The sequence below is a fragment of the Danio rerio genome, chromosome 19, assembly GCF_052040795.2.
Source record: "Danio rerio strain M-AB ecotype USA chromosome 19, GRCz13ab, whole genome shotgun sequence".
Lineage (NCBI taxonomy): Eukaryota > Metazoa > Chordata > Actinopteri > Cypriniformes > Danionidae > Danio > Danio rerio.
The window spans coordinates 8185273-8210791 of record NC_141039.2 but is presented as its reverse complement, the minus strand read 5'-3'; the positions used below and the strand labels follow the sequence as shown (position 1 = coordinate 8210791).

The 25519-nt window shown below is 36.2% G+C and overlaps 5 protein-coding genes across 6 annotated transcripts in view; 2 read left to right on the top strand and 3 right to left on the bottom strand.

Annotated features, from left to right (window-relative positions):
• Window positions 1–1106: 1106 nt before the first annotated feature.
• Window positions 1107–3046, bottom strand: psmb9a (proteasome 20S subunit beta 9a). The gene is made up of 6 exons (NM_131391.2): window positions 2736–3046; window positions 2461–2528; window positions 2063–2194; window positions 1808–1937; window positions 1558–1699; window positions 1107–1422 (listed from the first exon to the last, which is right to left on the bottom strand). The coding sequence occupies exons 1-6, from the start codon at window positions 2790–2792 to the stop codon at window positions 1295–1297; spliced, it is 657 nt and encodes a 218-aa protein (NP_571466.1). The 5' UTR covers window positions 2793–3046; the 3' UTR covers window positions 1107–1294.
• On the top strand, window positions 1371–17642 carry psmb8a (proteasome 20S subunit beta 8A). Of its 2 annotated transcripts, none has more exons than XM_087293951.1 (6): window positions 1371–1451; window positions 13677–13818; window positions 13966–14077; window positions 16503–16632; window positions 17024–17228; window positions 17467–17642. In XM_087293951.1, exons 3-6 carry the CDS (start codon window positions 14019–14021, stop codon window positions 17553–17555), a joined length of 483 nt encoding a protein of 160 aa, XP_087150077.1. In that variant the 5' UTR covers window positions 1371–1451; window positions 13677–13818; window positions 13966–14018; the 3' UTR covers window positions 17556–17642. The 2 variants fall into 2 exon arrangements, with proteins under 2 accessions (XP_087150077.1, NP_571467.3); NM_131392.3 differs by lacking the exon at window positions 1371–1451 and adding an exon at window positions 12900–13323.
• On the bottom strand, window positions 4029–8242 carry psmb12 (proteasome 20S subunit beta 12). The gene is made up of 6 exons (NM_131676.2): window positions 8123–8242; window positions 6109–6179; window positions 5889–6020; window positions 5667–5796; window positions 4385–4529; window positions 4029–4283 (listed from the first exon to the last, which is right to left on the bottom strand). Exons 1-6 carry the CDS (start codon window positions 8168–8170, stop codon window positions 4156–4158), a joined length of 654 nt encoding a protein of 217 aa, NP_571751.1. The 5' UTR covers window positions 8171–8242; the 3' UTR covers window positions 4029–4155.
• psmb13a (proteasome 20S subunit beta 13a) lies at window positions 8286–11701 on the top strand. Its single transcript, NM_131677.2, has 8 exons — window positions 8286–8394; window positions 8654–8747; window positions 8865–8962; window positions 9072–9212; window positions 10552–10667; window positions 10811–10869; window positions 11111–11262; window positions 11418–11701. Exons 1-8 carry the CDS (start codon window positions 8330–8332, stop codon window positions 11536–11538), a joined length of 846 nt encoding a protein of 281 aa, NP_571752.2. The 5' UTR covers window positions 8286–8329; the 3' UTR covers window positions 11539–11701.
• A 4734-nt stretch (window positions 17643–22376) lies between the features above and the next one.
• mhc1uba (major histocompatibility complex class I UBA) overlaps window positions 22377–25519 on the bottom strand; it is a 28241-nt gene continuing 25098 nt past the window's right edge. Inside the window, exons 4-8 of the mRNA NM_131471.2 lie at window positions 24279–24572; window positions 23959–24057; window positions 23810–23833; window positions 23525–23575; window positions 22377–23149 (exon numbers count right to left, since the gene is read on the bottom strand). Of these exons, the coding sequence (NP_571546.2) occupies window positions 23538–23575; window positions 23810–23833; window positions 23959–24057; window positions 24279–24572 (455 nt within the window). The 3' untranslated portion in view covers window positions 22377–23149; window positions 23525–23537. The remainder of the gene's footprint in view (window positions 23150–23524; window positions 23576–23809; window positions 23834–23958; window positions 24058–24278; window positions 24573–25519) is intronic.

The following is a 25519-nucleotide window of genomic DNA, read 5'->3' as shown; positions in this document are numbered from 1 at the left end:
CCACTTCATTAGGTACACCTTACTAGTACCAGGTTGGACCCTATTTTTCTTCAGAACTGCCTCAATACTTCATGGCATAGATTCAACATAGTAGAGATTTTGGTCCATATTGATATGATAGCATCATACAGTTGCTACAAATTTGTCGGTTGCACATCCATGATGCGAGTCGCAGCAGAAATCAAGACTCACCAGGCAATGTTTTTCCAATCTTCTATTGTCAAATTTTGGTGAGCCTGTGCGAATAGCAGCCTTTTTCCTGTTCCTAGCTGACAGGAGAGGCGCCCGGTGTAGTCTTCTGCTATTGTAGCCTATCCACATCAAGGTTGGATGTTTTGTGCATTCAGAGATGCTCTTCTGCATATCTAAGTTGTACCGAGTGGTTATTTGAGTTACTGTTGCCTTTCTATCACCTGGAACCAGTCTGGCTATTCTTCTCTGACCTCAGGCATCAAGACATTTGCGCCCAAAGAACTGCCACTCACTGGATGTTTTCTCTTTTTCAGACCCTTCTCTGTAAATCCTATAGATGGTTGTGCGTGAAAACCCCAGTAGATCAGCAGTTTCTGAAATAGTCAGACCAGCCTGTCTGGCGCCAACCATGATACGTTCAAAGTCACTTAATTCATCTTTCCTCCCCATTCTGGTGCTCAGTTTGAACTGCAGCAGATCGTCCAGACCAAGTCTACATGCCTAAGTAAATTGAGTTGCTGCCATGTGATTGGCTGATTAGAAATTTGCATTAACGAGCAGTTGGATAAGTGTACCTAATAAAGTGACCACTAGACGTATATAGATATCACCTTTTTGAAAAAGTACATTTTACAAGTGTGTAGATTGATTGCATATATGCTACAGCTACAGTCCACCCTTTTCACATCTGAACTTTACCTGATTTTGATTGTAATATAATAAGATTTTGTAAAGCTGCTTTTGGAACAATTATTGTGAGAAGCGCTATACAGTTAAACTTGAATTTAATAAAATACAATGAATAGCTACACAGAGGTCTTCTATATTTTGACAGGTCCATGAGTATAATGCATTATTGCTACAGTATAATGTTTGTCAAAAATATTTTTCACAATGAAACAACTTAAACCATGTAATTTTCTATAATAGTTTATTATCAAACTTTAAGACAAAGTGAACACAGCTCTTCACATAAGAATGTGTGTCTTTATGTTGTAATAGCAGAAAAACTACTTTAACTGCAATGTCATGCAGTACAATATCCTGATAGAAATGTTGGTATTTGTACATTGTTCTTCATTTTAAATCAAATTCACTTTTTTCATTCATCAAAAAATTTGGGCAATTCATTTCCTAAAACGCACTTCTCTTCTGTTCCATCTTTGTCAATAGTAACAACATACGCAACACCTCCACTGGAGCCATCCCGGCCCATCGCCAGAGTGAGAGCTGGTGAAAGAAGAGATTACAGTTCACATGTAAAAGCATCACAATTTTCACACTAGACACCTTGGATTGTTCTGAATACATACATCTCTTTTCTAAATAACAAATCACTGGTTTGTATTATATAGACAAACTTACCATTCACTACAAACTCCTGGCATTCCCTCTTTGTCATGTTCTTTTTATACTCTGCATCAACAAACCCATTAATGTAAAAACTCCCAGAGCCACCAATAGCAAAAGGCTGCTTGGTGAGCAAACCACTCAATGTTGCGTAGACCTGTTCGAAATGAAGAAGCAATTACCACATATTCAAATATATTATTTATAATATAATTCAGTACATATGATCTGATATCTCAGACCATAAAACCAAAACTGATCTAACCTGTCCACCTCCTTTCTTGTCCCAGCCTGCAACAATGAGATGTGCTGACAGCTCCTCTTTATATTTGTATGAAATATTCTTCACCAGAGTAGCAGCAGAGCATACGAGGGGGTCATCTTCCACCTCAATACTGTCAAGACACATTATTTGGCACATTTATAAGATGTCTATGACAATATTGCTGTTGTCATTGTGTCGATTATTGAGTACAAGGCCTAATTTTACTGACAGAAAGAAATTACTAGTGATAAATACCTGTGCACATCCAGTTGGTAGTTAACTATCTCAGCAATAGTTTGAGCGTCCGCTGCTGATCCAGAGAGAGCACAGTAGATCTTGTCATGGAGGGGGGAGAGCTTGTTCATCACACGATTCACCACTGACTCCCTAAGAACAATATCCAGAGAAACAGTATTTTAATATAATTGGTAAATCCTATTTCAAACATTCACTGAATTAATGACTATATGACTGAAAATAAAGTGAATAAAGTAATGTAATATCAATGCAATTTTAAATTTAAAAAAACCCTAAAGCCTCTGTTATTCTGGCGTTTTAGACTTGCATTGGAAGGATTTGCATGGCCTGATTATTTAAGAATAAAATGTAATGTGCTAAACCTTCACATTAACTATCGCACAAGGTTCTCTTACCCCGCCGACACACGTGAATCCGAGCCGATAACAACACCACCGTCAAAGGTTACAGCGATGATGGTCGTCTAAAATGAAGATGAAAATCACAGAATCGCATTCACGTCAAAAACAACCTTACTTGGCGCTTAATGTTATTAGATTATAGCTTTCAGATGCATCTTACAATCATTTCTCAAACAACGTTAACTTACTTATATTTGGCACTCAGTCGGCTTAAATTAGAGTTTATGTTCATATAGCTGGAAATAAACGAGCACGAGGCTGAAACTCACCCCGGTTTTGACTTCTTCAGACAACCATCCCGGTTCTGGAAATAATTCCTCCGACATTTTGAGCGGATGGAAAGCAGCTACCTGTCTGTGCAAACCTGCCTGCTCTGAGTCTTAACACCAGAAGAGACGCGAAACTCAATAGCTCTGCACACCTCAAACGAAGCTCCAAACAGCGAATGAAAATGAATCAAACTGCCAAACGAGACTTTGTTTTGATCTCCTTAAGCTTTTGCCTACATTATTCCTCCATTTTATGTCAATAACAGAAAGTGAAAGAAGTTACTTCCTATCAGTCGCAGCTAACACACTGAATTCTGCCTATGTTAAATTAGCCTAGCGGCTAGCCAACGTCAAAACACTTGGAAAACTTCAATGCCAGTTTAATTGATGTATTTTTATATGCGTTCACTGTTGGTCTATATAATATAATTTAGCCTATAATTGATTAATTCCCCTGGACCCTATGTACTTTTTTCACATTTCTTGTTCATATTGTATTGGCTGCACAGTAATTTAATAAACATATATAAAAAAAAGTAAATCAATGGAAAATGTATCAATACAAATGCACACTTTTGTACAATTGAAAAAATAATTAGTGGAAAAAACACATGATGAAGTATGCAATATTATTCATGCTGGGAAGAGGTTTGTCAAAATATAAACTTTTGTTTTATTTTACACCCTTAAAATTTATTTAGACATTATTTGTTTTCAGAACTGGAATCATTGTAAATATCACATACAATTTAGGAGTTTAATAACTACACAAATTGAATATAAATATAGAAAAGACCACATGTAACGCACAGTACTTGATTGGAAAAAAATCTGTTAAGCTGTATACAAAATCAGTTTTTAGATTCATAGTTGATGTAAGACTGAAAGACATGATGTAGTTCAGTTTATGCAATTCTTTCTGTAACTACATTAAATATTCTAAGATGTCACGGTGGTGCAGTGGTGACACGATCGCATTACAGCAAGAAGGTCGCTGATTCGAGCCCCGGCTGGGTCAGTTGGCATTTCTGTGTGTAGTTTGCATGTTCTCCCCATGTTGGCGTGGGTTCCCTCCTGGTGCTCCAGTTTCCCCCATGCTATAGGTGAATTGGCCATAGTGTATGTGTGTGAATGCAAAAGTTTATGAGTGTTTTCCACAAAACATATGCTGGATAGGTTGGCGGTTCATTCTGCTGTGGCGACCCCTGATTAATAAAGGGATTAAGCCGAAAAGAAAATTAATGAAGATAAACATCCTATGCATTTAATGTAAGAAGGGAAATCACACTGAACAACATACGACTTAAATGTATTTATTATGAATGACAAAGTGTGGGGAAAATAAACCCAGGCAAAAATCTGCACACAGCTAATCACAAAGTAGTGATATTTGTAAAAGTGTCCAATTTGTTCTGCTCTATTATTCATCATGGAACTTTGGCAGTTCATCCCCTGGAACAACTATATGCTTGACTCCAGCTTCAGTGATCACAACCAGATGAACAACACCACCACTGACATTGTCCCGACCCATAGCCAGAGCCAAAGCTGCGAAGATACAAGCATAAACCATTAGCAGTTGCATATTTAGTAAACGCATATTTAGAGAACATATAAATGTCAACCATGTATATAGAAATTTTATGCACCATTTGTGGAAAACTGTGTAGCCTCTTCTAAAGTCATGTCAGGTTTGAATTTGGCATCCACATAACCATAGATGTACGTGCTGCCAGATCCACCGATGGTGAAAGGCTGACTGAGAAGCATTCCTCCCAAAGACACTACGTATATCTGTGCAAAATATTAACAAAAGAGAATGTTAATCATCTGCATAAAAATAGAACAATTTAGTTATGATGAACAACAATAGGCTTTGTTTTGGTTTATGTTCTCATTGTATTACGCACCACAGTTTTTCCATTCCAGCCAACACATTTTAAAGCTAAAATGCAATGTCTGTAATTATATTCTTCATTAGAAGTCAAGATGATTCTAGGGTCCTACATCGAAATTGGTTTCATTAGTTAGTAACAGTGTTAGTAGTAATGCAATATAAAGTGTAAATGAGTTATAACAAAGAGTTATAAATAAAACTAAATTTCTGTCAAAATTATCCCTATCTATTCACTTCATAGTTGCGTCCTGTCCTGCGTAGAGTCATTAGGTGTGTTGGACCTGGAAGTGCTATTGATCAATCAGTGAAATTTGCTGCTTACAGTCAGGGAAAAGTAGAAAGCAGAGTATTAACGGGTTTGTGTTATCACAGATTAAGTAGATTACATGAAATATTAGATTGCAAAATAGACTCTTGCTGCGTACGAAACCGCATACTTCTATTCTATATAGTACGCTAAAATCAGTATGTGAGCCGAGTAGCATGTCCGAATTCCTAGAATTCTAAAAACAGTATGCGAGAAGTACCCGGATGACTTACTACTTCCGGCGAGATTCTGGAGTGCGCATCCCATGCATGCTGCGCTATCCCATGATGCCCCGCGAGCGAATTCATGAATGTGAGTAAAGTGACGCAAATTCCGCAGGTACGTCACGTGACTATGTCATAATGGGGGATGTAGTACTTCATACTTTTCACATTCATACTGTATAGAACATACTTTTCTAACGGTCGAGTAGTAAGTTTAAATTCAAATGTAGTACCTACTGAGTAGTAGGCAGTTTCGGATGCAGCCACAGTGATTACTGTACTGTATTTTTCAGGCTCACTACAGCCTCTGACTAAATACTAAAGTGGTCAAATGTAAAAGTAACAGGTCAGAATTAATAAACCGCAGTCAAAGATTTTTAATGGTTAGGTTGGCTTGTATGTTGGATGTAGAATGGTGGTGGGCCTACCCTCATATTCTTTCAATGGATCCAAAATTGCTAACAACACCTTTATCGTGATTGTGTATTTTTGTAAAGCATCACCTGTGGTCCTTTTTTTCTGTCCCAGCCTGCTGTGATGAAGCCTGCCCGCAGCTCTTCCTTATTGCTATAGCAAAGTTCCCGCATAATGGATGCTGCAGCTTTAACCAAAGGAGGAGATTCCATCTGAATACTAAAGAAAGAGAGAATTTACAATTGCAGATGGCTCCTATTTTTACTTGTTATTAAAATACTTTAGGATATAAAGTAAAAAAATTAAATTACCTGTGAAAAGACAGCTGGAATTTGGCCATTTTGGTCACAGCTTGTGCATCAGCCAGTGATCCAGCTATGCAGCAGAATATTCGATCGTGCACCTGAATGAGCTTGTTGATGGTTTTGGATGACACATAAGACCTATAGGTAAAGGTTATGTTTAGGTTTTTTTATTCTAATTGTGTGGGTTACTATGAGGGTGGTGAACTATTATTTGAATAATACTTACTCTCCCATGGAAGCTCTGGAGTCAGACCCAATGATGACTCCGCCATTGAACTTGACTGCAAGAATGGTGGTCTAACAAGTAAATAGTTAATTTAAAAAGAGTTAATTAACAGATACACTTAGTACTTTTATAATTGTATACAGAATATTTATTATACTGTGGTTTATATGCTACAATAATAAAAAATAATTATTATAAAAATGAACAGATTTATTATTCAATATGAACACATCTAAATAAATAATTGTTCACATAAATCCCTAGCTCTTACTGTACTTCATGCTATAAAAACTTAGCATTGCAATTACACTCACTGGCCACTTCATTAGGTACACCTTACTAGTACCGGGTTGGACCCACTATTGCCTTTAGAAATGCCTTAATCCTCCATGGCATAGATACAGCAAGTTTCTGGAAATATTCCTCTGAGATTTTGGTCAATATTGACATGATAGCATCACACAGTTGCTGCAGATTTGCCGGCTGAACATCCATGATGCAAATCTCCCATTTCACCACATACCGAAGGTGCTCTATTGGATTGAGATTTGGTGACTGTGAAGGCCATTTGAGCACAGCGAACTCATTGTCATGTTCAAGAAACCAGTCTGAGATTATTCACGCTTTATGACATGGCGCGTTATCTAGCTGGAAGTAGACATCAGAAGATGGAAACTGTGGTCATAAAGGGATGGACATGGTCAGCAACAATACTTTGGTAGGCTGTGGCGTTGACACAATGCTCAATTGGTAATAATGGGCCCAAAGTGTGCCAAGAAAAAATCCCCCACACCATTACACCACCACCAGCCTGAACCATTGATACAAGGCTGGATAAATCCATGCTTTCATGTTGTTGACGCCAAATTCTGACCCAACCATCCGAATGTTTCAGCAGAAATTGAGACTCATCAGACCTGGCAAGGTTTTTCCAATCTTCTGTTGTCCAGTTTTGGTGAGCCTGTGTGAATTGTAGCCTCAGTTTCCTGTTCTTAGCTGACAGGACTGGCACCCAATGTGGTCTTCTGCTGCTGTAGCCCATCCGCCTCAAGGTTGGACGTGTTGTGTGTTCAAAGATGCTCTTCTGCATACCTCAGTTGTAACGAGTGATTATTTGAGTTACTCCTGCCTTTCTATTTGCTGGAACCAGTCTGGCCATTCTCCTCTGACCTCTGGCATCAACAAGGCATTTGCGCCCACAGAACTGCCGCTCACTGGAGATTTTCTCTTTTTTTGACCATTCTCTGTAAACCCTAGAGATGGTTGTGTGTAAAAAACCCAGTAGATCAGCAGTTTCTGAAATACTCAGACCAGCCCATTTGGCACAAACAACCATGCCACCTTCAAAGTCACTTTAATCATCTTTCTACCTCTTTCTGATGCTTGGTTTGAACTGCAGAAGTTCATCTTGACCAAGTCTATATGCCTAAAGTCATTGAGTTGCTGCCATGTTATTGGCTCATAAGAAGTTTGCGTTTAATAAGAAGTTGGACAAGTGTATCTAATAAAGTGGCCAGTAAGTGTATACAATGACTAATAAAAATGTTCAGGATTAATAAATGCTTATTTTAAGACAGGATTAAGAAACTATTTCAATGAATGTGCTTAGATGAGATTTAGAGACATCTATTGTCAAAGGAAAACGAATTAAAGTGAAGAGGCTGACTTTTTTTTACCTACAGCTTTACTATTACTTTATTTGTGCATAATAATCTCAGAATTTATGCAAGAGTAAATAACTATTGATCCCTCCTTAAAGTTATTTCAAATCCTAATGAATGGTACCATATTTAGCCTTTAACTATGAAAGTGAAAGTAACTTTTAGCTACGTTAAACACCTAAACCAATCCCCAAAAACACACTGTAAAATAATTTAAACATGTATCTAATCATAATGTTTCGTTTGATAAGACAAACATCACCTGTCTGGTCACCGACGCGTATTTTTCTTTTTTGCGTCAGGTTCCCAAACAACACGCTGCAGAGGATTTTAGTCATAAATAGCATACTTACACCAGTGCTGACCCCATTAACTTGAGAGTATGGATGATGTCTGTCCATTATTATTGCAAATTCGACATACAAAATTGTGGATAAAGGCTTCCCGTACGCGTCGCTCGACTGGAAAGCCACGCTCTTCAGTCTGAAACAGCAAACCGTGTGGTCGCAAGGCGCATTACATTTCAACAACATTTAACATTTCCCGATCAGATTCTGGACATGGCACTTACGTCTCACGTCCTCGAGCCCTCTTTATGTGGCTTTAACTTCGAAAACGCCACAAGGTAAGACATAAGTAGGCTTGATGCTGTTATGTCATGATAATTTTGTGTATAAAATGTAGTAAACGCACCCAGTATTGTTGGTGATTTAATGTTGGTAGCCGGAACAAAAGCGAAACCATTTTCTGACTTTCAAATATTTTTCCTCACAAAACGTACTGCGTGTTTTATGCAGTATTCGTCTTTATGGCTACGTTATGTTATTTAAAAGTTTTTACATTATCTCCTGCTTTATTCAACCTCTTATATCTCCTCCTCTTAGAAATATTGTACTGGAAAATGGTGCAGAAGAGGGGAAAATCAAGCCACCAAAAGCCTTAAAAACAGGCACAACCATTGCTGGAGTGGTATTTAAGGTAACTAAAAACCAAACACATAATAAGTTGTATTAATAAACAAATATTACAAGCAGTAACTGTGTGTGTGTGTGTGTGTGTGTGTGTGTGTGTGTGTGTGTGTGTGTGTGTCTTTAGGATGGTGTCGTTCTGGGAGCAGACACAAGAGCCACCTCTGATGAAGTAGTTGCTGATAAAATGTGTGCCAAGATTCACTACATTGCACCTAACATATAGTAAGGATTAAAGATCAATTACAGTAGTTATAAAAGAGTATAACAAGTTGAATTTTAAATGTTTGTAGATAACTTATTGAATAAATAATAATAAAAATTCTGTTCTTAGTTGTTGTGGAGCGGGAACAGCTGCGGACACGGAGAAGACAACAGATATGCTGTCATCAAACCTCACCATTTTCTCGATGAACAGCGGCAGGAACCCAAGAGTCGTTATGGCAGTAAACATAATACAAGACATGCTCTTCAGGTGTGTGTTCACCTGTAACCACGTGCACAGACTTATTCACACTGTGTTTAATCTCAAGATATTGTCCTTAACACCACTTATAGAAGCAGGGTTAGCACTGTTTTCGTACCTAAGGTTATGAGAACCTGGAACCTGTTAATCGCACATTACAGTGACTTGACTTCAATTTTGCAACATATGCATTTTAAACTATATATTGAATAGATAAGTTTATTATTTATCTTTGCTGTCAAATTGACACTGTCAGGGAAGTAAAAGCCATACCAGAGTGGAAGCACACTTTCAGAGTTTGATTAAAGACAAACACATTTTTTTATTAGGTTTACTAAAAAATAAATAATATCAGTTTAGATTTCTTGTGAATTGTGAAGACTGTGGCTTATGATTTTGATTAAATAAATATGGATATCCTTATCTTTATGAATTAAAATATAAATTTTAGTGGAAAACACTGAATCACGATTGAGAACATGTCTGCTGAATCGAAGAAGAAACCGCTCTATTTAAAAAAAAATAAATTACATGTAAAATGTTAGCAGGTTGAATACTGCTTTCATCCAATCCATCACACTGACATATTAATTATGCAAAAAGGCTGTTCTTATAGCATTGTTGAACACACAATGTGAAAACCAGTGTAAAATCCAAGATAAACTGCTCCGTTTATGTTGTGAGTAGGCCCACAAGGAATCTGTACAGACGGAAATCTGCAGATTTCCACAGGTTCTGAGCACATCATTTAATTCATGTTTAGTTTTTTTTTTATTTTTTTTTTACATATGTAGGTGTTTAAATACATATTTATTAAGTTTTATATTAATTTCAGTAATAATATTGAATAATATGCAAATGTTTATATGATTTATGTGCAATACAGTTTGTAAAGTAAGTTTCTGTCTTTTAGCGGATATTTTAAATTAAACTTACTTTGTTTACCAAACAAGTGGTTCTAATTAGATTTGCATTGTAAGCCTTAAAAATTAAAAAGTTAAATATTTTTTATGTCATGTTATAAGATTTAGTTACTATACTCTCAACATCATTTCACATAAATTTGCAGATTGTGTACAAAATTATGGGCAGAAATAGCAAAAAAATGTCAGCAGATTCTGTATGGCACTAGTCATGAGCAATGTGAAATGTGAAGGGAGGTAGCCAAAGTTTCATTTATCTGGAGTTTAGGATGACCAGAGGTTAACTAGTCCAAATGAAAAGAGCCATGTTGTGTATATAAGTGTGTTTTTTTATTTCTGTACTATAAAATACATCTAAGTTTCTCATTGGTGACATCATTAATCATATAAAACAATACTGTACATTTTTTGTACTCCTTTCTCAGGTATCATGGTATGATTGGAGCTAATCTAATTTTAGGAGGCGTTGATTGCACTGGCAGTCACTTGTACACAGTTGGTCCTTATGGGAGCATGGACAAGGTGCCATATCTGGCCATGGGTACGCAAGATGCAACTGTTGTCTGATAAACCCTTATTAAACACTCAACACTAGCTATATCTTGAATATGAAAACTTGTTTAGATTGATTTTACAAACAACTGCTCAAGGGAACTCATGCATCTGTGTTTCTCCTGTTTTTAGGATCTGGTGATCTGGCTGCCATGGGCATACTGGAGGACAGATTTAAAGTAAACATGGATGTAAGTTGGATTTATCTACTTGTAAGATTTCTAATATAATCCCATTAGGCTCTGGGCCATGACAAATGAGTGAGGTTGCGTTTGTCACTTTCCTGGTGTTATTGGCAATTCAAATTTGCCAATCAAATTATGCTTGCATTACTCTTCCTACTTTAATTTTATATCATTTTTTACTTAAGAACCTTGAAATATTACCCTTTTTATTTCATGGATGTGCACTAAATGTCATTCTTGTCTTTAGCTGGAGCAGGCGAAGGCTCTGGTAAGTGATGCCATCCAAGCTGGCATCATGTGTGACCTGGGATCTGGAAACAACATTGACCTGTGTGTCATTACAAAAGAGGGGGTGGACTATATCAGACCTCACAAAGAGTCCCCTTATAACTACAAGAGGTAGAAAACCTTGTCATCTTTTTATTTATTTTTCTGGTCACACATTGTACTATACAACTCACATGCATTAACTGCATATATTTAAAAGTTGATGATATTTAGTTTGATGTTTGACGTTGGTAATTTATTGATTCCTTTCTATCATTGTGTTACAGACAAGCCAAGTATAAATATAAATCAGGTACAACACCAATTTTAACTAAAACCGTGAATAAGCTCGAGCTGGACTTGGTGCAGGAGACTGTTCAGATGATGGAAACATCTGCATCAAGTTGATCCGAGTCATACACCATGATGTCTGGAATGAGGAAGAGGGATCCTTTCAACTCAACTGCTGACAAACAGATGATGCCATTATGTTTGTTGTTTGTGTTCTTAATTCCATCACTGGTAGACCTGTGCAGATAATTATCAATAAACCATTACATTTTACAGTATATACACTGCAAAGCCTTTTTATTGCTTAAAAAAACACTCCAGGAACATGGTCTGCATTGTTGATGCTAATGCTTATTTGACATTCCTAAATAATTGAATAAAGCCTAATATTATTTCAGAACAGTAATGAAAAAGTAAAAATACATCTGTAAAATGTATTATGCAAAACTGAGTTGTGTAAATATGTGTAGGTATTTTATAATGCAGTTTTCATAAATTTAACAACACAAGATTATGGCCAAATATCTCCACTGTGGTCTCATCTGTAAAAATATTGTTCTATAATCTTATGGTTTGTTCAAATGACACTTTGCAAACTGAAACTGCTGCCATGTTTTTATTTTTTATAGAAAAGAAATTTCTTTTCACAACCTTTTTAAACATACCATAGTTTTCCCATCTTTTCTAAATGTACTGATCTTGAGCATGATAATTTAAATGTTAACTGAGGTCTTTAGAGTTTGTGGGGAAGTTTTGTCTGGCAGTTCAGTGTGCTTTACACCGTTTGGTCTTGGGATTAACTTGCTGTTAAAAATAAATGTGTTTACTCTTTAAAAAAATATTTTATTACACAAGTAATAACACATTAATATACGATTACTCATTAATTTTTTTTCCGCTTAGTCCCTTTATTAATCTGGGGTCTCCTCAGCAGAATGAACCGCCAACTTATCCAGCATATGTTTTACACAGCGGATGCCCTTCCAGTTGCAACCCAACACTGGGAAAATAATTGATTATGTTATAATAAAATAATAATATTTCTTTTTCACTCGTTTATTTATTTCCTCATATGGAAAACCATGAATTTCAAGAGATTGTCCTATACTTTCACATGACTGCTTACATAGATTCAGGCTTATTAAATAGATTAATTCCTATATGGTACACATTAGGCAAGTGATATCCTAAATCTAGGCCTTTGTAAAAGTACATTTTTGTACTTTTATCTAGCAAAGAAAAAGGCCAGTCAGTGCCTTTAAGACATCTAGTAATAACAAAGTCTGATAGCCAGTATTTTAAGTTAATTTAGGCTTGTTTACACGCATATCTTGTGAAAAATGTTATGCTTCCGCATCTTTTTCACCTGGTTTAACCTACATCAGTTAAATCTACATAGAGACTGAAGACGACGAGAGAGACTCCCTCACTCCCATTGGTCAACCCATCTGCAGAGTTTTCCCTCAGACAATCACTAAGTTATCATGTTGTTTGTAGATACTCTTAAACAACATTTAATAACCTAAAAGACAACATTTATGTACACCTGTTATTCAAAGATATAGATTATGCTTTTAGTTTGTTTTTAAAGATACTTTCTGGTCGTTATCGAAACCAAATTAAGCTTCTCTGAATCTTTCGGTTTCGAAATCGTTGTCTTCCGTGCATGGATCGTATTTCCTTCATGTAAAATAGCCTAATACACTTTGGTTACTTCGCTTTTAGTGTTTTAATTACTGCCATTAGCTGTGCGTAACATACAGGATGGCTCTTTTGGACGTAAGTGGATATAAATATAATTCCGCCTCACAGTTTGGCTTTAAACAAACGCTTCTCGACCGCTCGAATCACTACAGTTTTGGGACCAAATGTCAGGAATTCGCGGTACCTGTTGGAGTTGACGTAAGTGTTTTTATGATAAAAAATCTAATACTTAATCCTAGCAAATATTAGCAAGACCGAAGTGATAAAGATGAAATATGTCGTGTTTGAAGAAACAAGATTAAACAACAATTACTCATAAAAATCAATATTTGATACACAAACTCAATTTTAGTATTGTTTAAGAAGGTGTAAAACAGGTAAGTGTTAATCAAAATGCATTTTTAAAAGTCATGGTTTGCTATGTATCTCCCAGATAATTCTGCTTATTGAAATATAGGGGGCAGAGTCTCAACAGTAGCCTAAATATAATTTAAACTTATAAATAAGCAAGTTTTCCTTAATTAAACATTATTATTCTGTGTTTCCATCAGCCCTCCAAGTTTCTCAAATCGTGTAGTTGTGAAGATGGCGTTTGCATAGATCTGAATCATGGCACCACAACACTGGCATTCAAATTCCGTCATGGAGTCATTGTGGCTGTAGACTCCAGAGCTTCAGCTGGAAAATATATTGGTAAGCAATCAGTTATCAAAACTACAAACACATTCATATGTTATAAAACAGGGTTGTTTTACAGCTCAGCCATGACATTTCATATTAAAGCAGTATTGGTAAACTTCATTAAATCATGTGTCTATGCTTTATCATGATGTGTTTCAGCATCAAAGGAGGCCAATAAAGTGATTGAGATCAACCCTTACCTGCTGGGCACCATGTCGGGCAGCGCTGCAGACTGTCAGTACTGGGAGAGACTCCTGGCTAAAGAGTGCAGGTCTGTCTCAGCATGCTTCAGAAGGGGATGAGCATCTGCTCACAGGATGAAATTACCAGTTTGTGTTTGTGTTCAATAGTGCTAGAAAATGTATTCAGTCTAATGTGGCTGAAGCTTAACAAAACTTTAAAGAGTTAAAGAAATTTCTACTAATCACTTTGATCCAGTTCTGGTAATGCAAACATCTTTAGGTATAAAACATTTTTAATTATATGATATATACTATGGATGCATGATGGCGCAGTGTTGCATGCCTCACAGCAAGGTTGCTGGTTCGAGCCCCGGCTGGGTCAGTTGACATTTCTGTGTGGAGTTTGCATGTTCTCCCCGTGTTGGCGTGGGTTTCCTCTTGGTGGTCCGGTTTCCCCCACAAGGCCAAAGACTTGCAGTATAGGTAAATTGGGTAAGATAAAATTGTCCATGGTGTATGTGTGAATGAGTGTGTATGGATGTTTCCCAGTACTGGGTTGCAGCTGAATAAGCATCCGCTGTGTAAAAAATGTGCTGGAAAAGTTGTCGGTTCATTCCACTGTGGCGACCCCAGATTAATAAAGTGACTTATCTGAAAAGAAAATTAATTAATAATATATACTATATAAGTGGTATGGTGGCTCAGTGGTCAGCACTTACAGCAAAAAGGTTGCTGGTTCGAATCCCGGCTGGGTCTGTTGGCATTTCTGTGTGGAGTTTGCATGTTCTCACCGTGTTCACTTGGATTTCCTCCCGGTGCTTTGGTTTCCCCCACAGTCCAAAGACATGCTCTATAGGTGAATTGGGTAAGCTAAATTGGCCGTGGTGTGTGTGTGTGTGTGTGTGTGTGTGTGTGTGTGTGTGTGTGTGTGTGTGTGTGTGTGTGTGTGTGTGTGTGTGTGTGAATGTGAAAGTCTATGGGTGGCGTGAATATATTTTATTTCATTTTCTTGTCGGCTTAGTCCCATTATCTCTGGGGAACATCCACACAGACACACACACTCATACACTACAGACAATTTAGCCTACCCAATTCACCTGTACCGTATGTCTTTGGACTGTAGGGGAAACCGGAGCACCCAGAGGAATCTAACGCGAATGCAGAGAGAACATGCAAACTCCACACAGAAATGCCAACTGAGCCGTGGTTCAAACCATCGACCTTCTTGCTGTGAGGCGACAGCACTACCTACTGCGCCACTGCATCGTCATGTGTATATATATATATATATATATTTTTTTTTTTTTCTCTTGTCTTAGTCCCTTTATTAATTAGGGGTCGCCACAGTGGAATGAACCACCAACTTATCCACTTGACCCAGCCAAGGCTCAAACCAGCGACCTTCTATAATATAATCTTAATATATATTATTTATAATTGTCTGATTCTGTGTCTGCTGCCCTGTCTGGTTTTCAATTATTTGGTCAAATTACTGGTTAGTAGTGTATCTGAATCTTATAGTGTACTATTACCCATGAATTATTTTCCAACCCTTTGAAACATATTCTTATAGTTTTCTCTATCTTAAAATAAATGTACAGTGTGCATAAGTATACAGATTTCTTTAAGTATACAGATCTCTTTATTTTTATTTGGTATTGGTTTGTCTTTCAGCTGTTTTATTTCTCACTTAGTCCTGATTAGGACAGTAGGATGGGTGCCAAACCCACCCTGGCTTTCCTGGTCAAGGCTTAATGGGAAGTTTTAAATACATTTTCATCAATTGTTTTTATTGATTAATAATGAAAGTCCATCGGTTTACAAATAACATTGGAATATAAAAATAACATTTATAGTGTCCCACTTTCAGAAACTGGTGCTCTGCATTAAATCATCCAAGTGCGCTCACAGACACACATTTACACACACCTGGAGCAATGGGCAGCCATATTTCTTTGTTGCCTGGTAATCAATTGTGGGTGAAGGGTCTCACTTTAGTAGTGTCTTTGAGGGTGGTGAAAGCACTGGTTATTCATTATGATGAACAAATTAAAGTGTATGCTTGTTTATGTAAGGATAAATCTATACATTGATCAGCATGTGTACACTGACTACAGCATACATGGCAACGTAAACTACAAATGTCAGCTGACATCAAATCCTCATTGGTTTCTGCATATAATGTGACCAGACACAATGTTTGAGGATCATGTCATTCTATCTGTATAGTGTTCTGTCAATATGTTGACCAGTGTTTTGATATGAACTATTAATTGAATAAACACTTAAATTTCACTTTGTTCATTATAAAAGATGATCATTTTGTTTGAGTTTGAATGAGATGACGGGAACTTTGATGGGAATCTCTGTCACTTCCAATTGTAGATACTCTTGGGACAAAGTAATTATTGATCACAGTGCCCCAGCAATTATGCATTTACACAAGGGAGGAAGATCATTATCTTGACTCCTATATGTTTATTATATATTAATATTTTTGTGTTTTAAAAACAGACTTTATAAACTACGCAACAAGCAGAGGATCTCAGTGTCTGCAGCCTCCAAACTGCTCTCCAACATGATGCTGGGATACAGAGGCATGGGCCTGTCTATGGGGAGCATGATCTGCGGATGGGACAAACAGGTAATATGTGTTTTTATGTTTTATGATCATGACAAGACTTATACACGATCTAGAGACAAAGAACTACCTGACACACAATTCTGTTATTTATGTTAATTAAATTGCAAGCTGCAAGTTCAATTATTTCAGAATGGTAATAAAATATTCAAAATTAAATGCATACTTTCTTCATACTTTCTTCAGTAGCACAGCCCATGGTTTAAAAATGTACACTACAAGTGAACTGTTGCATCCACAATTTACTTGAACTTGTTACGACTTAACAGTTATGTCAACGCAATTGAAAAAATTTGATTGATTTTCCTTTTGAAATGTCATTATTTTTTTAACCAACTCACAACCCAGCAGTATTTATGGTCTCTGGCATGTTCACATCTCTTTCCTCACACAGGGTCCAGGCCTGTACTATGTGGACGACAATGGCACTCGTCTGTCTGGTCGGATGTTTTCCACCGGCTGTGGGAACAGTTATGCGTATGGTGTGGTGGACAGTGGTTATCGTGAGGATATGACTGTGGAGGAGGCGTATGAACTGGGCCGTCGTGGCATCGCTCACGCCACACATAGAGACGCCTATTCTGGTGGTGTCGTCAACTGTAAGTCTAATACAAACTGCCAATAAATCTGAGATAGAAACGTTCTGTAATAATACATAAATGCTAGTGATGTTTAGTGATATCTGTTTGTTGATGGGTGATAATTATTGTATGTTCACTTCATTCGACCTCAGTATTGTTTTAATTTTTGACTTTGTATTCAAGGTCTTAATTCTCATTTATTATCAGTCTATATAGTCTAAATTGTTAATGACTCAGAAGTGTCTTCTTCTTCTAGTGTACCACATGCAGGAGGACGGCTGGATCAAGGTGTGTAAGGAGGACGTGTCAGAGCTGATCCACCGCTACAAGAAGGGGATGTTCTGAACATATCGGATCTCATGTTCATGCAAATCTCACTGTTTTAATATTAAATCTGGCACAGTACAAAATTAAACTGTTCTCAAATCAAAATTTCTGGTGCATTCTTTAAAATGTTTGAATATTATTTTATGTAATGTTTATACCAGATTGAAATAATAATTTTAGAATTTGAATCACCTTTGAATGTTTAAATTGTATTTTATTTCAAAATTATATATGATTTTATTGTTTTTTAATTACTTTTAATTTATTGTTTACTTATGCAGCATGCATACTTATACTTATGCAGCATAGTTGTAACCTAATTGTACATTTTAAGAAAACATAGAATATGCTGTATAATTTTGAATGTTAGATTCTGAGGAATTGATTTTAAAAACAGATTTTCCGGCATTAATACAATAAAATTTCTTTACCATTATATTTTACAGTACAAAAGAGAGCTAGGAGATTTAGATAATTAAAGTATAGCTTATAGAATAGTTTTTACATGAATGTAGTGGTCAACTAGTCAAAATTACAATACATAAAGATAGAACCTCAATAACATGGATCAAACATGAATTTAAAGAAATTGAATTCATAAAATCAAGTTTCATTCATTCATTTTCTTTTCGGCTTAGTCCCTTTATTAATCTGGGGTAACCACAGCGGAATGAACCACCAACCTATACAGCATATGTTTTACACAGCGGATGCCCTTCCAGCTGCAACCCATCACTGAGAAACATTCATACACACTCATTTACACTATGAACAATTTAGCCTAACCAATTTACCTGTACCACATGTCTTTGGACTTGTGGTGGAAACCTGGAGAAAGCCCACGCGAACACAGGAAGAACATGCAAACTCCACACAAAAATGCCATCTGACCCAACCAAGACTTGAACCAGTGACCTTTCTGTGGTGCGATTGTGCTACCCACTGTGACACCTACGCCCTTTAATTGAAACAATTATATTATGTCTTTTCAAATGATGAAAATATATTTCTTATATAAATAGTGTTAGAGCAACACGGTGGCTCAATGATTAGCACTGTCGCCTCACAGCAAGAAGGTTGCTGGTTTGAGTCCCGGCTGGGTCAGTTGGCATTTCTGTGTGGAGATTGCATGTTGCATGTTGGCGTGGGTTTCCTCCAGGTGCTCGAGTTTCCCTCACAGTCCAAACACATGAGTTATACATGAATTGAATAAACTATATTGGCCGTAATGTATGTGTGAGTGTGTGTGTGTGTGTGTATGGGTGTTTCCCAGTACTGAGTTGCAGCTGGAAACCATATGCTGGATAAGTTGGTGGTTTATTCCGCTGTGGCGACCCCTGATGAATAAAGGGACTAAGCCAAAGGAAAATGAACAAATAAATAGTATTTCTAATGGTGAGTAGTATTAATTTGGGCTATTTGTATGTTAGGATTTAAGTTAACAGCCTTTGTTTTAGATAAAATTTTCTAGAATTATATCAAAATAATAAAATTGCTAGCAAAGAACTTTTTGCTTTAAAGCATAGTAAATTCATTCATTCATTTTCTTGTCAGCTTAGTCCCTTTATTAATCCGGGGTCGCCACATCGGAATGAACCGCCAACTTATCCAGCAAGTTTTTACGCAGCGGATGCCCTTTCAGCCGCAACCCTTCTCTAGGAAACATAAACACACACACACACACACACACAAACACACACACACACACACACACACACACTCGTACACAACAGACAATTTAGCAAACCCAATTCACTTGCAGCATGTCTTTGGACTGTGGGGGAAACCGGAGCACCCGGAGGAAACCCACGCGAAGGCAGGGAGAACATGCAAACTCCACACAGAAATGCCAACTGAGCCGAGGTTCGAACCAGCAACCTTCTTGCTGTGACACGACAGCACTACCTACTGCGCCACTGCCTCGCCCTCAGCAGAGTAAATTTTATTTTAAGAAATTTTACTCCAGACTATAATAAGAGAAACAATCTGTAAGAACCAAATATGTACAGTTGAAACCAGAAGTTTGCATACACTCTAAACAAAAGGAACAAAACCATTTTTTAAAAAATGTCTGATGGTAAATCATACTAAACGTTTACTATTTTATGTCCGTTAGGATTACCTAAATGATTTGCTAAATGCCAGAATAATGAGAGAATTTGTTTTTGTAGAATTTTTTTAGTAATTTCTAGACAGTCAAATGTTGACATACATTTCCTTGGTAGTTTTTTAGCTTTGCTTTTAAATTGTAGAACTTTGGTCAAATGTTTTGGCTATCCTTCCACAAGATTCTCACAATAGTTTGAAGGAATTTTGGCCCATTCCTCCTGACAGGAAGTTAGCTGTCTTGCTCGCACAAGCTTTTTCAACTCTGCCCACAAATTTTCTATAGAATTGAGTTCAAGGCTTTGTGATGGCCACTCCAAAACATTCACTCTGTTGTCCTTAAAGCACATTTTAACTAATTTGGCAGTTTGCTTAGGGTCATGGTCTGTTTGGAAGACCCGTTTGTGGCCAAGTTTTAATTTCCTGGATGATGTCTTAAGATGTTGCTTCAGTATTTCTACATAATGTTCTTTCTTCATGATGCCATCTGTGTTGTGAAGTGGACCAGTCCCTCCTGCAGCAAAACCGCCCCACAACATGCTGCTGCCGCCCCCATACTTCACAGTTGGGATGGTGTTCCTAGGCTTGTCATTATGGCCAAACAGTTCAATCTTAGTTCCATCAGACCACAGGACATGTCTCCAAAAATTAATATTGTAATTTAGCAAATTGTAATCTGGCTTTTTTTTTTTGTTGATTCTGGCTTGTTGATTTTACCATGTTGTCACAAAAGGAAGCAGTGTGTTTGAGGTTTTCTTTAAATACTGTTCTACAGTTGTGCCTCCAATTAACTCAAATGTTGTCAATTAGCCAATAAAGCCGGTTAGTTTAGCAGTCTTCTTTTGTGGAGAGCTCTTTTCATCTTGCTGTAAAAATAACTTTAGATAACTTTATAAATATTATTCATTCTTTCAATCATCCATTCATTTTCCTTCGGCTTAGACCCTTATTTATCAGGGGTTGCCACAGCAGAATAAACTGTCAACTATTCTGGCATGTATTTTATGCAGCAGATACCCTTCCAGCCGCAACAGTACTGGGAAGCATCTATATGCTCTTGCACTACACACACACTCATACATTACGGCCAATTTAGCTAATCCAATTACCCTATAGCGCATGTCTTTGGGATTGTGGGGGAAACCGGAGCACCCGGAGGAAACCCACGGCAATATGGGGAGAACATGCAAACTCCACAAAGGAATGCCAGTTCTAACCACTGAGCCACCCACCATAAATATTAATAACTTCTAAATATTTTTAGCAGTGAATTGCCAAAGAATTGCCATTTGTTTTAGTGCTTGGCAAAATTTATAAAGGCCGACATGGTTGCTCAGTGGTTAGCACTGTCACCTCACATCAAGGTCACTGGTTTGAGAACCAGTTGGGTCAGTTGGCGTTTCTGTGTGGAGTTTGTATGTTTTTTCTGTGTTGGCGTGGGTTTCTTCTGGATGCTCTGCTTTCCCCCACAGTCCAAAGACATGCACTATAGGTGAATTGAATAAACAAAATTTTCCGTGATGTATAAGAGTATGTGTGACTGAATGTGTATGGATGTTTCCCAGTACTGGGTCTCAGCTGGAAGGGCATGCGCTGTTAAACATACGCTGGAAAAGTTGGCGGTTCATTCTGCTGTGGCGACCCCTGATGAATAAAGAGACTAAGCAGAAAGAAAATTAATGAATGAAAATTTATATAAACCCGTGCCACGTATTTTTTACATTTTGTCTTGAAAATCTATTTGTTATGAAGTATATTTTTTAATATAAATGACAAAAATTATAAGTTATAATGCTACATTTAATGCATGAAAACATCAGTTCCTTATGTATTATTCAATATACTTGACTCACTAAACACACTGTATATTCTGTCCTCTTTTCCTAACCCATAAAATCTCTCAGAAAACCTTCTGTGTTTTTACATTTTCAGAACACTGTTATATGGATGACTACTAATAAGCAATTTTCTTAACGGAAACCAAAGAACCATGTCCCCAAAATTTTGGCCCCTCAAAAATGACTGGTATTATTATATTTTGGACACATTTGGTCCCTACAACATCATGAATACCAGAAACACACACACACATACATTTGTGAGGACTTGCCATGTTCTAGTCTAACAAATTTTTCTACTCTCTAATTTTAAGTCTGCTCCTAATATGTAACCCCTGGAGAAGACCTTCTACATTTTTTACATTTTCATAAACAAATCAACAATTTTGTGTTTTATAAAATAATATTTTTTCTTATTTTTGTATTTTGTTCACTTTATTAGTAAACTCAATAACTATCTTTAACAGGGGACCAAATGTTATTAGTATATTTCAATTAATCATGACATGAAGAATGACAAAGTTTTTTAAAGCACTTATGTTATATATATATATATATATATATATATATATATATATATATATATATATATATATATATATATATTAAATTTCATATTTTATCATACAACATAACTAAAAATAACTCTTTCTTCCTGGTGATAAATGTCAGCACATCCCTCCATTTCACTGCTGATCTATAAAGCAATGGTGAATAAAGTAATTTAGATTCAGATATAATATTTTTTACATAACTTTGTGAAAGAGTCGTAATGTCAAACATCATAGTTCTGTATTTCTAGAATATTCTCCATTTGGAGCAGAAATTAATTTAAAATTTATTGTAAAATCTGAATTTTTTTTGTTAGAAGAGTGAAAGACATTCACAACATGCTCTTTTGTGAGGTTTATTTATTTTAAAAGAATCAAAAGCACATGACAAGTTAACCCTTATAAACAAATATTTATGTAAGCCTGACTTAATTTAAACGTAGATACCTCAAACCACAAGAAACAATTCTATTTTGTGTTATACTGTTCACACATTTAAGTTTAGTTCAATATTTACAATTGTTTAAAAATAATCTATTATTATGCAGTACAGCATTTCACCTCAAAACATTTGAAACAAAAATGAAGGAAACAAACAGCAAGAAGAATAAACCTATTAACCTCTACAAGAAATAAAAAAGCAAATACATCATGTCATCTGATGTAACTGATGGAAAAGGTCTACTAAATGTGATCAATATATCATTTTAAAATTATTTAAATGTTGAAGCAGGTAAGCACAATACAGCATTTTCAATTACATGTAAGCAGCTTTTCCCCCTTTTACCCCAAGAAAATCTCTTTAAAACACATGAAAAAGGTTTTTACAAATCATCCAAATCAATAATTTGCAATCTTGCATTCTTCATAGTCTCAAAATAAAAATATATATCTGTAATTTTGGTTTGGTAATCATTGCCATGTTTCTCAAAACTAAAGATGAACAGAAAGTGTGAAGAAAATTAACTTTTTAGAAAGTGAATCCCAAAAGATTAATCCGTGATAAATTTGTCTACATGTTCTACATGTTTATGCAGCTTCCAATGCAAGATGGACAGCAGGAGAAGGATGGATGTCACTTTTTTTCTTCAGCTTCATCTCTTGCATTCATCTGGTCCTAAAAAGCCAGAACAAAAAAAATGTATTGTACATAACTGATAATTACACTCATGAGTAAAAATTTGTTAAGTCTGTACTGTGTAACGGTGAAAAAAATTAGAAGGTAAGTATCCTTAAACAGTCAGTTTAAAAAATACTTTGGACTAAACATAAAACAAGCTAAAAACAAGAGAACAAAAGCAAAGCACCTATGACATCTCAAGGGTAACAAACAACTGCTGACAACAAGAGTAAAGAAAGAGAGTATAAATACATAAGCAACAATTAGCTAAACAGTTTGACAAGGGGGTGGAAACATCCAACAATCAAGGAAAACACAAAACTAAATAGAAATAGATACACAGACAGGGTGTAGACGTAACATTAATATTACCACACTTATATCTTTATGTACGAGATGAGTTGTCTGATCCCCCATCAGATGCTGAAACAGAAAATTAGCATTACAACAACAGCACAGACTTCTCTGAGAACTGTTTAAATTAACACAGATGACTACTTATGCAGAATTATTAGTATTAGTTTTAGCTTCCTAAAGAGACATATTATAGGACAAATAATCGGTTTCAAGCTAATAGATTTTTTTAAAACACTACTTTATGAAAGTTGCAAAATATATTTTAGCAGACACTATCATACAGATTTGTGAGGAACTTACTGTTTTGGGGAACAGGCTTAAATCCTGAAAATCAATGAGAGAGATGAACATTTAGTTTGGTGATTTCACTCAGTGCAGCACACAAATATGACAAAAATGCAATCCAGTCAGTAATGTGATGATGGTAAAATCTAAAAATAATGTCTCACCTTTGTGTCTTCGATAGACCACAAACCCAGCAACAGCAATGGCTACCAGCAGAACAGCTGCGACTACAATGCCAATTATGATGCCAAGGGGGGCAGTAGCTGAATCAAAAGAAAACAGCAGATTATTAAAGAGCTTGATATAATGCAAAACTAGAATTGGGAGCTAATGGCAAAAATGTAATCTGTGATCATGATGTGATCAGTATACTCTAAAGTTTTCTGACATCATCTAATATCTAATACAAGCCTGAACAAAAAAAATATTTTCATTAGTGTTTGTAATTTTTTGTTGTTAAATTTGTCTAGACAGTCACACTTACGATTGTTAGTTCTGATTTCGTCTTCAGTGAGAATACTGTTGATAGTTTTGCTCTGATGCTCCACCACACAGCTGAACTTGTCCTTCTTCCACTCTTCAGGTTTAACATTCAGAGTGCTCGTTCTCTGGTAGGTTCCGTCCTCATTTGGGATAAGTTCACCAAGCTCCACATCCTCATCATGATCTTGTCCGTTTCTCTGCCAGGAGATCTTTAAACCACTGGGGTAAAAGCCTGTAACATGACACACGACTGGAGAAGAAGAAGATTTCTGCAGCAGAGACACCTGAGGAGAGACTGAGAGAGAGAGACAGGCTGATACAGACAGAACTGGCAACCCAGAGAGAGCCGCATCTGCCCACGCTGTGCCCAAGCAGAGGTGAAGATGGAGGAACACTTCCTCACCTGCTGCACATTATATCAGCACATGAGAGAAACAATCTACCCCAAACTACAGAGCATTTACCCACAATTCACTGAGTTAGACAATAAAACACAGCTTCAGTATTTACTAGGAGAAAAAACAGACTCTGTCCTTCTAGCGGCCAAATACATTAATGCCTGTCACAAAAAGAGAAAGCAGACCAATAAAAACATCAGTGATGTGCTTGCAAACACACACAAACACACACACACCTAGATAATTCTAATTAAATAATTGTAAATATACAGATTATTATTGTTTTTATTACTGTCATCCTAAAATGTTGATTGTTAAATGTACAGTTTATTCTGATCTATTATTACCTTTATTGTTATAAATAAATAATATGATATGAATGATATAATATATTGAATTATAATATGATATATTGAATAATGATATATTATTTATATTTTTTATTTAATTATTACATGTAGATATCTTTTTTATATTTTTACAACTACTACTACTACTGTTTACTGTGTTTTTATTGTATATGTATGTTCTTTTATTTTTATGTAAACTTTATAACTGCTTTGCCAATACATTTGTAAAATTTTTCATGCCAATAAAGCAAATATTAAAGAGAGATGACTAAGGTAATGAACTGAGACAGGCAAAATTAGAGCCTTCAAACTCAAATTAAATAATTGCTAAATATTTCTTCTGACTATCTATTGTAGTTTCAAGTACAGTACACATCAGTAGACTTATCACACAATCAAAAACATGTAATTATGAATCTTATCCCTTGATTTCATGTTTCATATACAGTACAGTCTCTTTCTTTTAGACTATTCTAATATAGTGATAGGAAGAT

Excerpts from the sequence above, each read along its gene's own strand:
- psmb8a (NM_131392.3), top strand. The coding sequence starts at position 13,186 with ATGGCTCTTTTGGACGTAAGTGGATATAAATATAATTCCGCCTCACAG. Across the intron at positions 14,078-16,502 it reads CTCCTGGCTAAAGAGTGCAG|ACTTTATAAACTACGCAACA; the intron begins GTCTGTCTCAGC and ends TTTTAAAAACAG. Across the intron at positions 17,229-17,466 it reads TTCTGGTGGTGTCGTCAACT|TGTACCACATGCAGGAGGAC; the intron begins GTAAGTCTAATA and ends TTCTTCTTCTAG.
- psmb12 (NM_131676.2), bottom strand. The coding sequence starts at position 8,170 with ATGGACAGACATCATCCATACTCTCAAGTTAATGGGGTCAGCACTGGT. Across the intron at positions 6,021-6,108 it reads TCCAGAGCTTCCATGGGAGA|GTCTTATGTGTCATCCAAAA; the intron begins GTAAGTATTATT and ends CTTTACCTATAG. Across the intron at positions 5,797-5,888 it reads TTCCAGCTGTCTTTTCACAG|TATTCAGATGGAATCTCCTC; the intron begins GTAATTTAATTT and ends CTCTTTCTTTAG.
- psmb9a (NM_131391.2), bottom strand. The coding sequence starts at position 2,792 with ATGTCGGAGGAATTATTTCCAGAACCGGGATGGTTGTCTGAAGAAGTC. Across the intron at positions 1,700-1,807 it reads ACAAGAAAGGAGGTGGACAG|GTCTACGCAACATTGAGTGG; the intron begins GTTAGATCAGTT and ends CATTTCGAACAG. Across the intron at positions 1,423-1,557 it reads CCAGGAGTTTGTAGTGAATG|CTCTCACTCTGGCGATGGGC; the intron begins GTAAGTTTGTCT and ends TTCTTTCACCAG.
- psmb13a (NM_131677.2), top strand. The coding sequence starts at position 8,330 with ATGGCACTTACGTCTCACGTCCTCGAGCCCTCTTTATGTGGCTTTAAC. Across the intron at positions 8,748-8,864 it reads TTGCTGGAGTGGTATTTAAG|GATGGTGTCGTTCTGGGAGC; the intron begins GTAACTAAAAAC and ends GTGTGTCTTTAG. Across the intron at positions 8,963-9,071 it reads TACATTGCACCTAACATATA|TTGTTGTGGAGCGGGAACAG; the intron begins GTAAGGATTAAA and ends TTCTGTTCTTAG.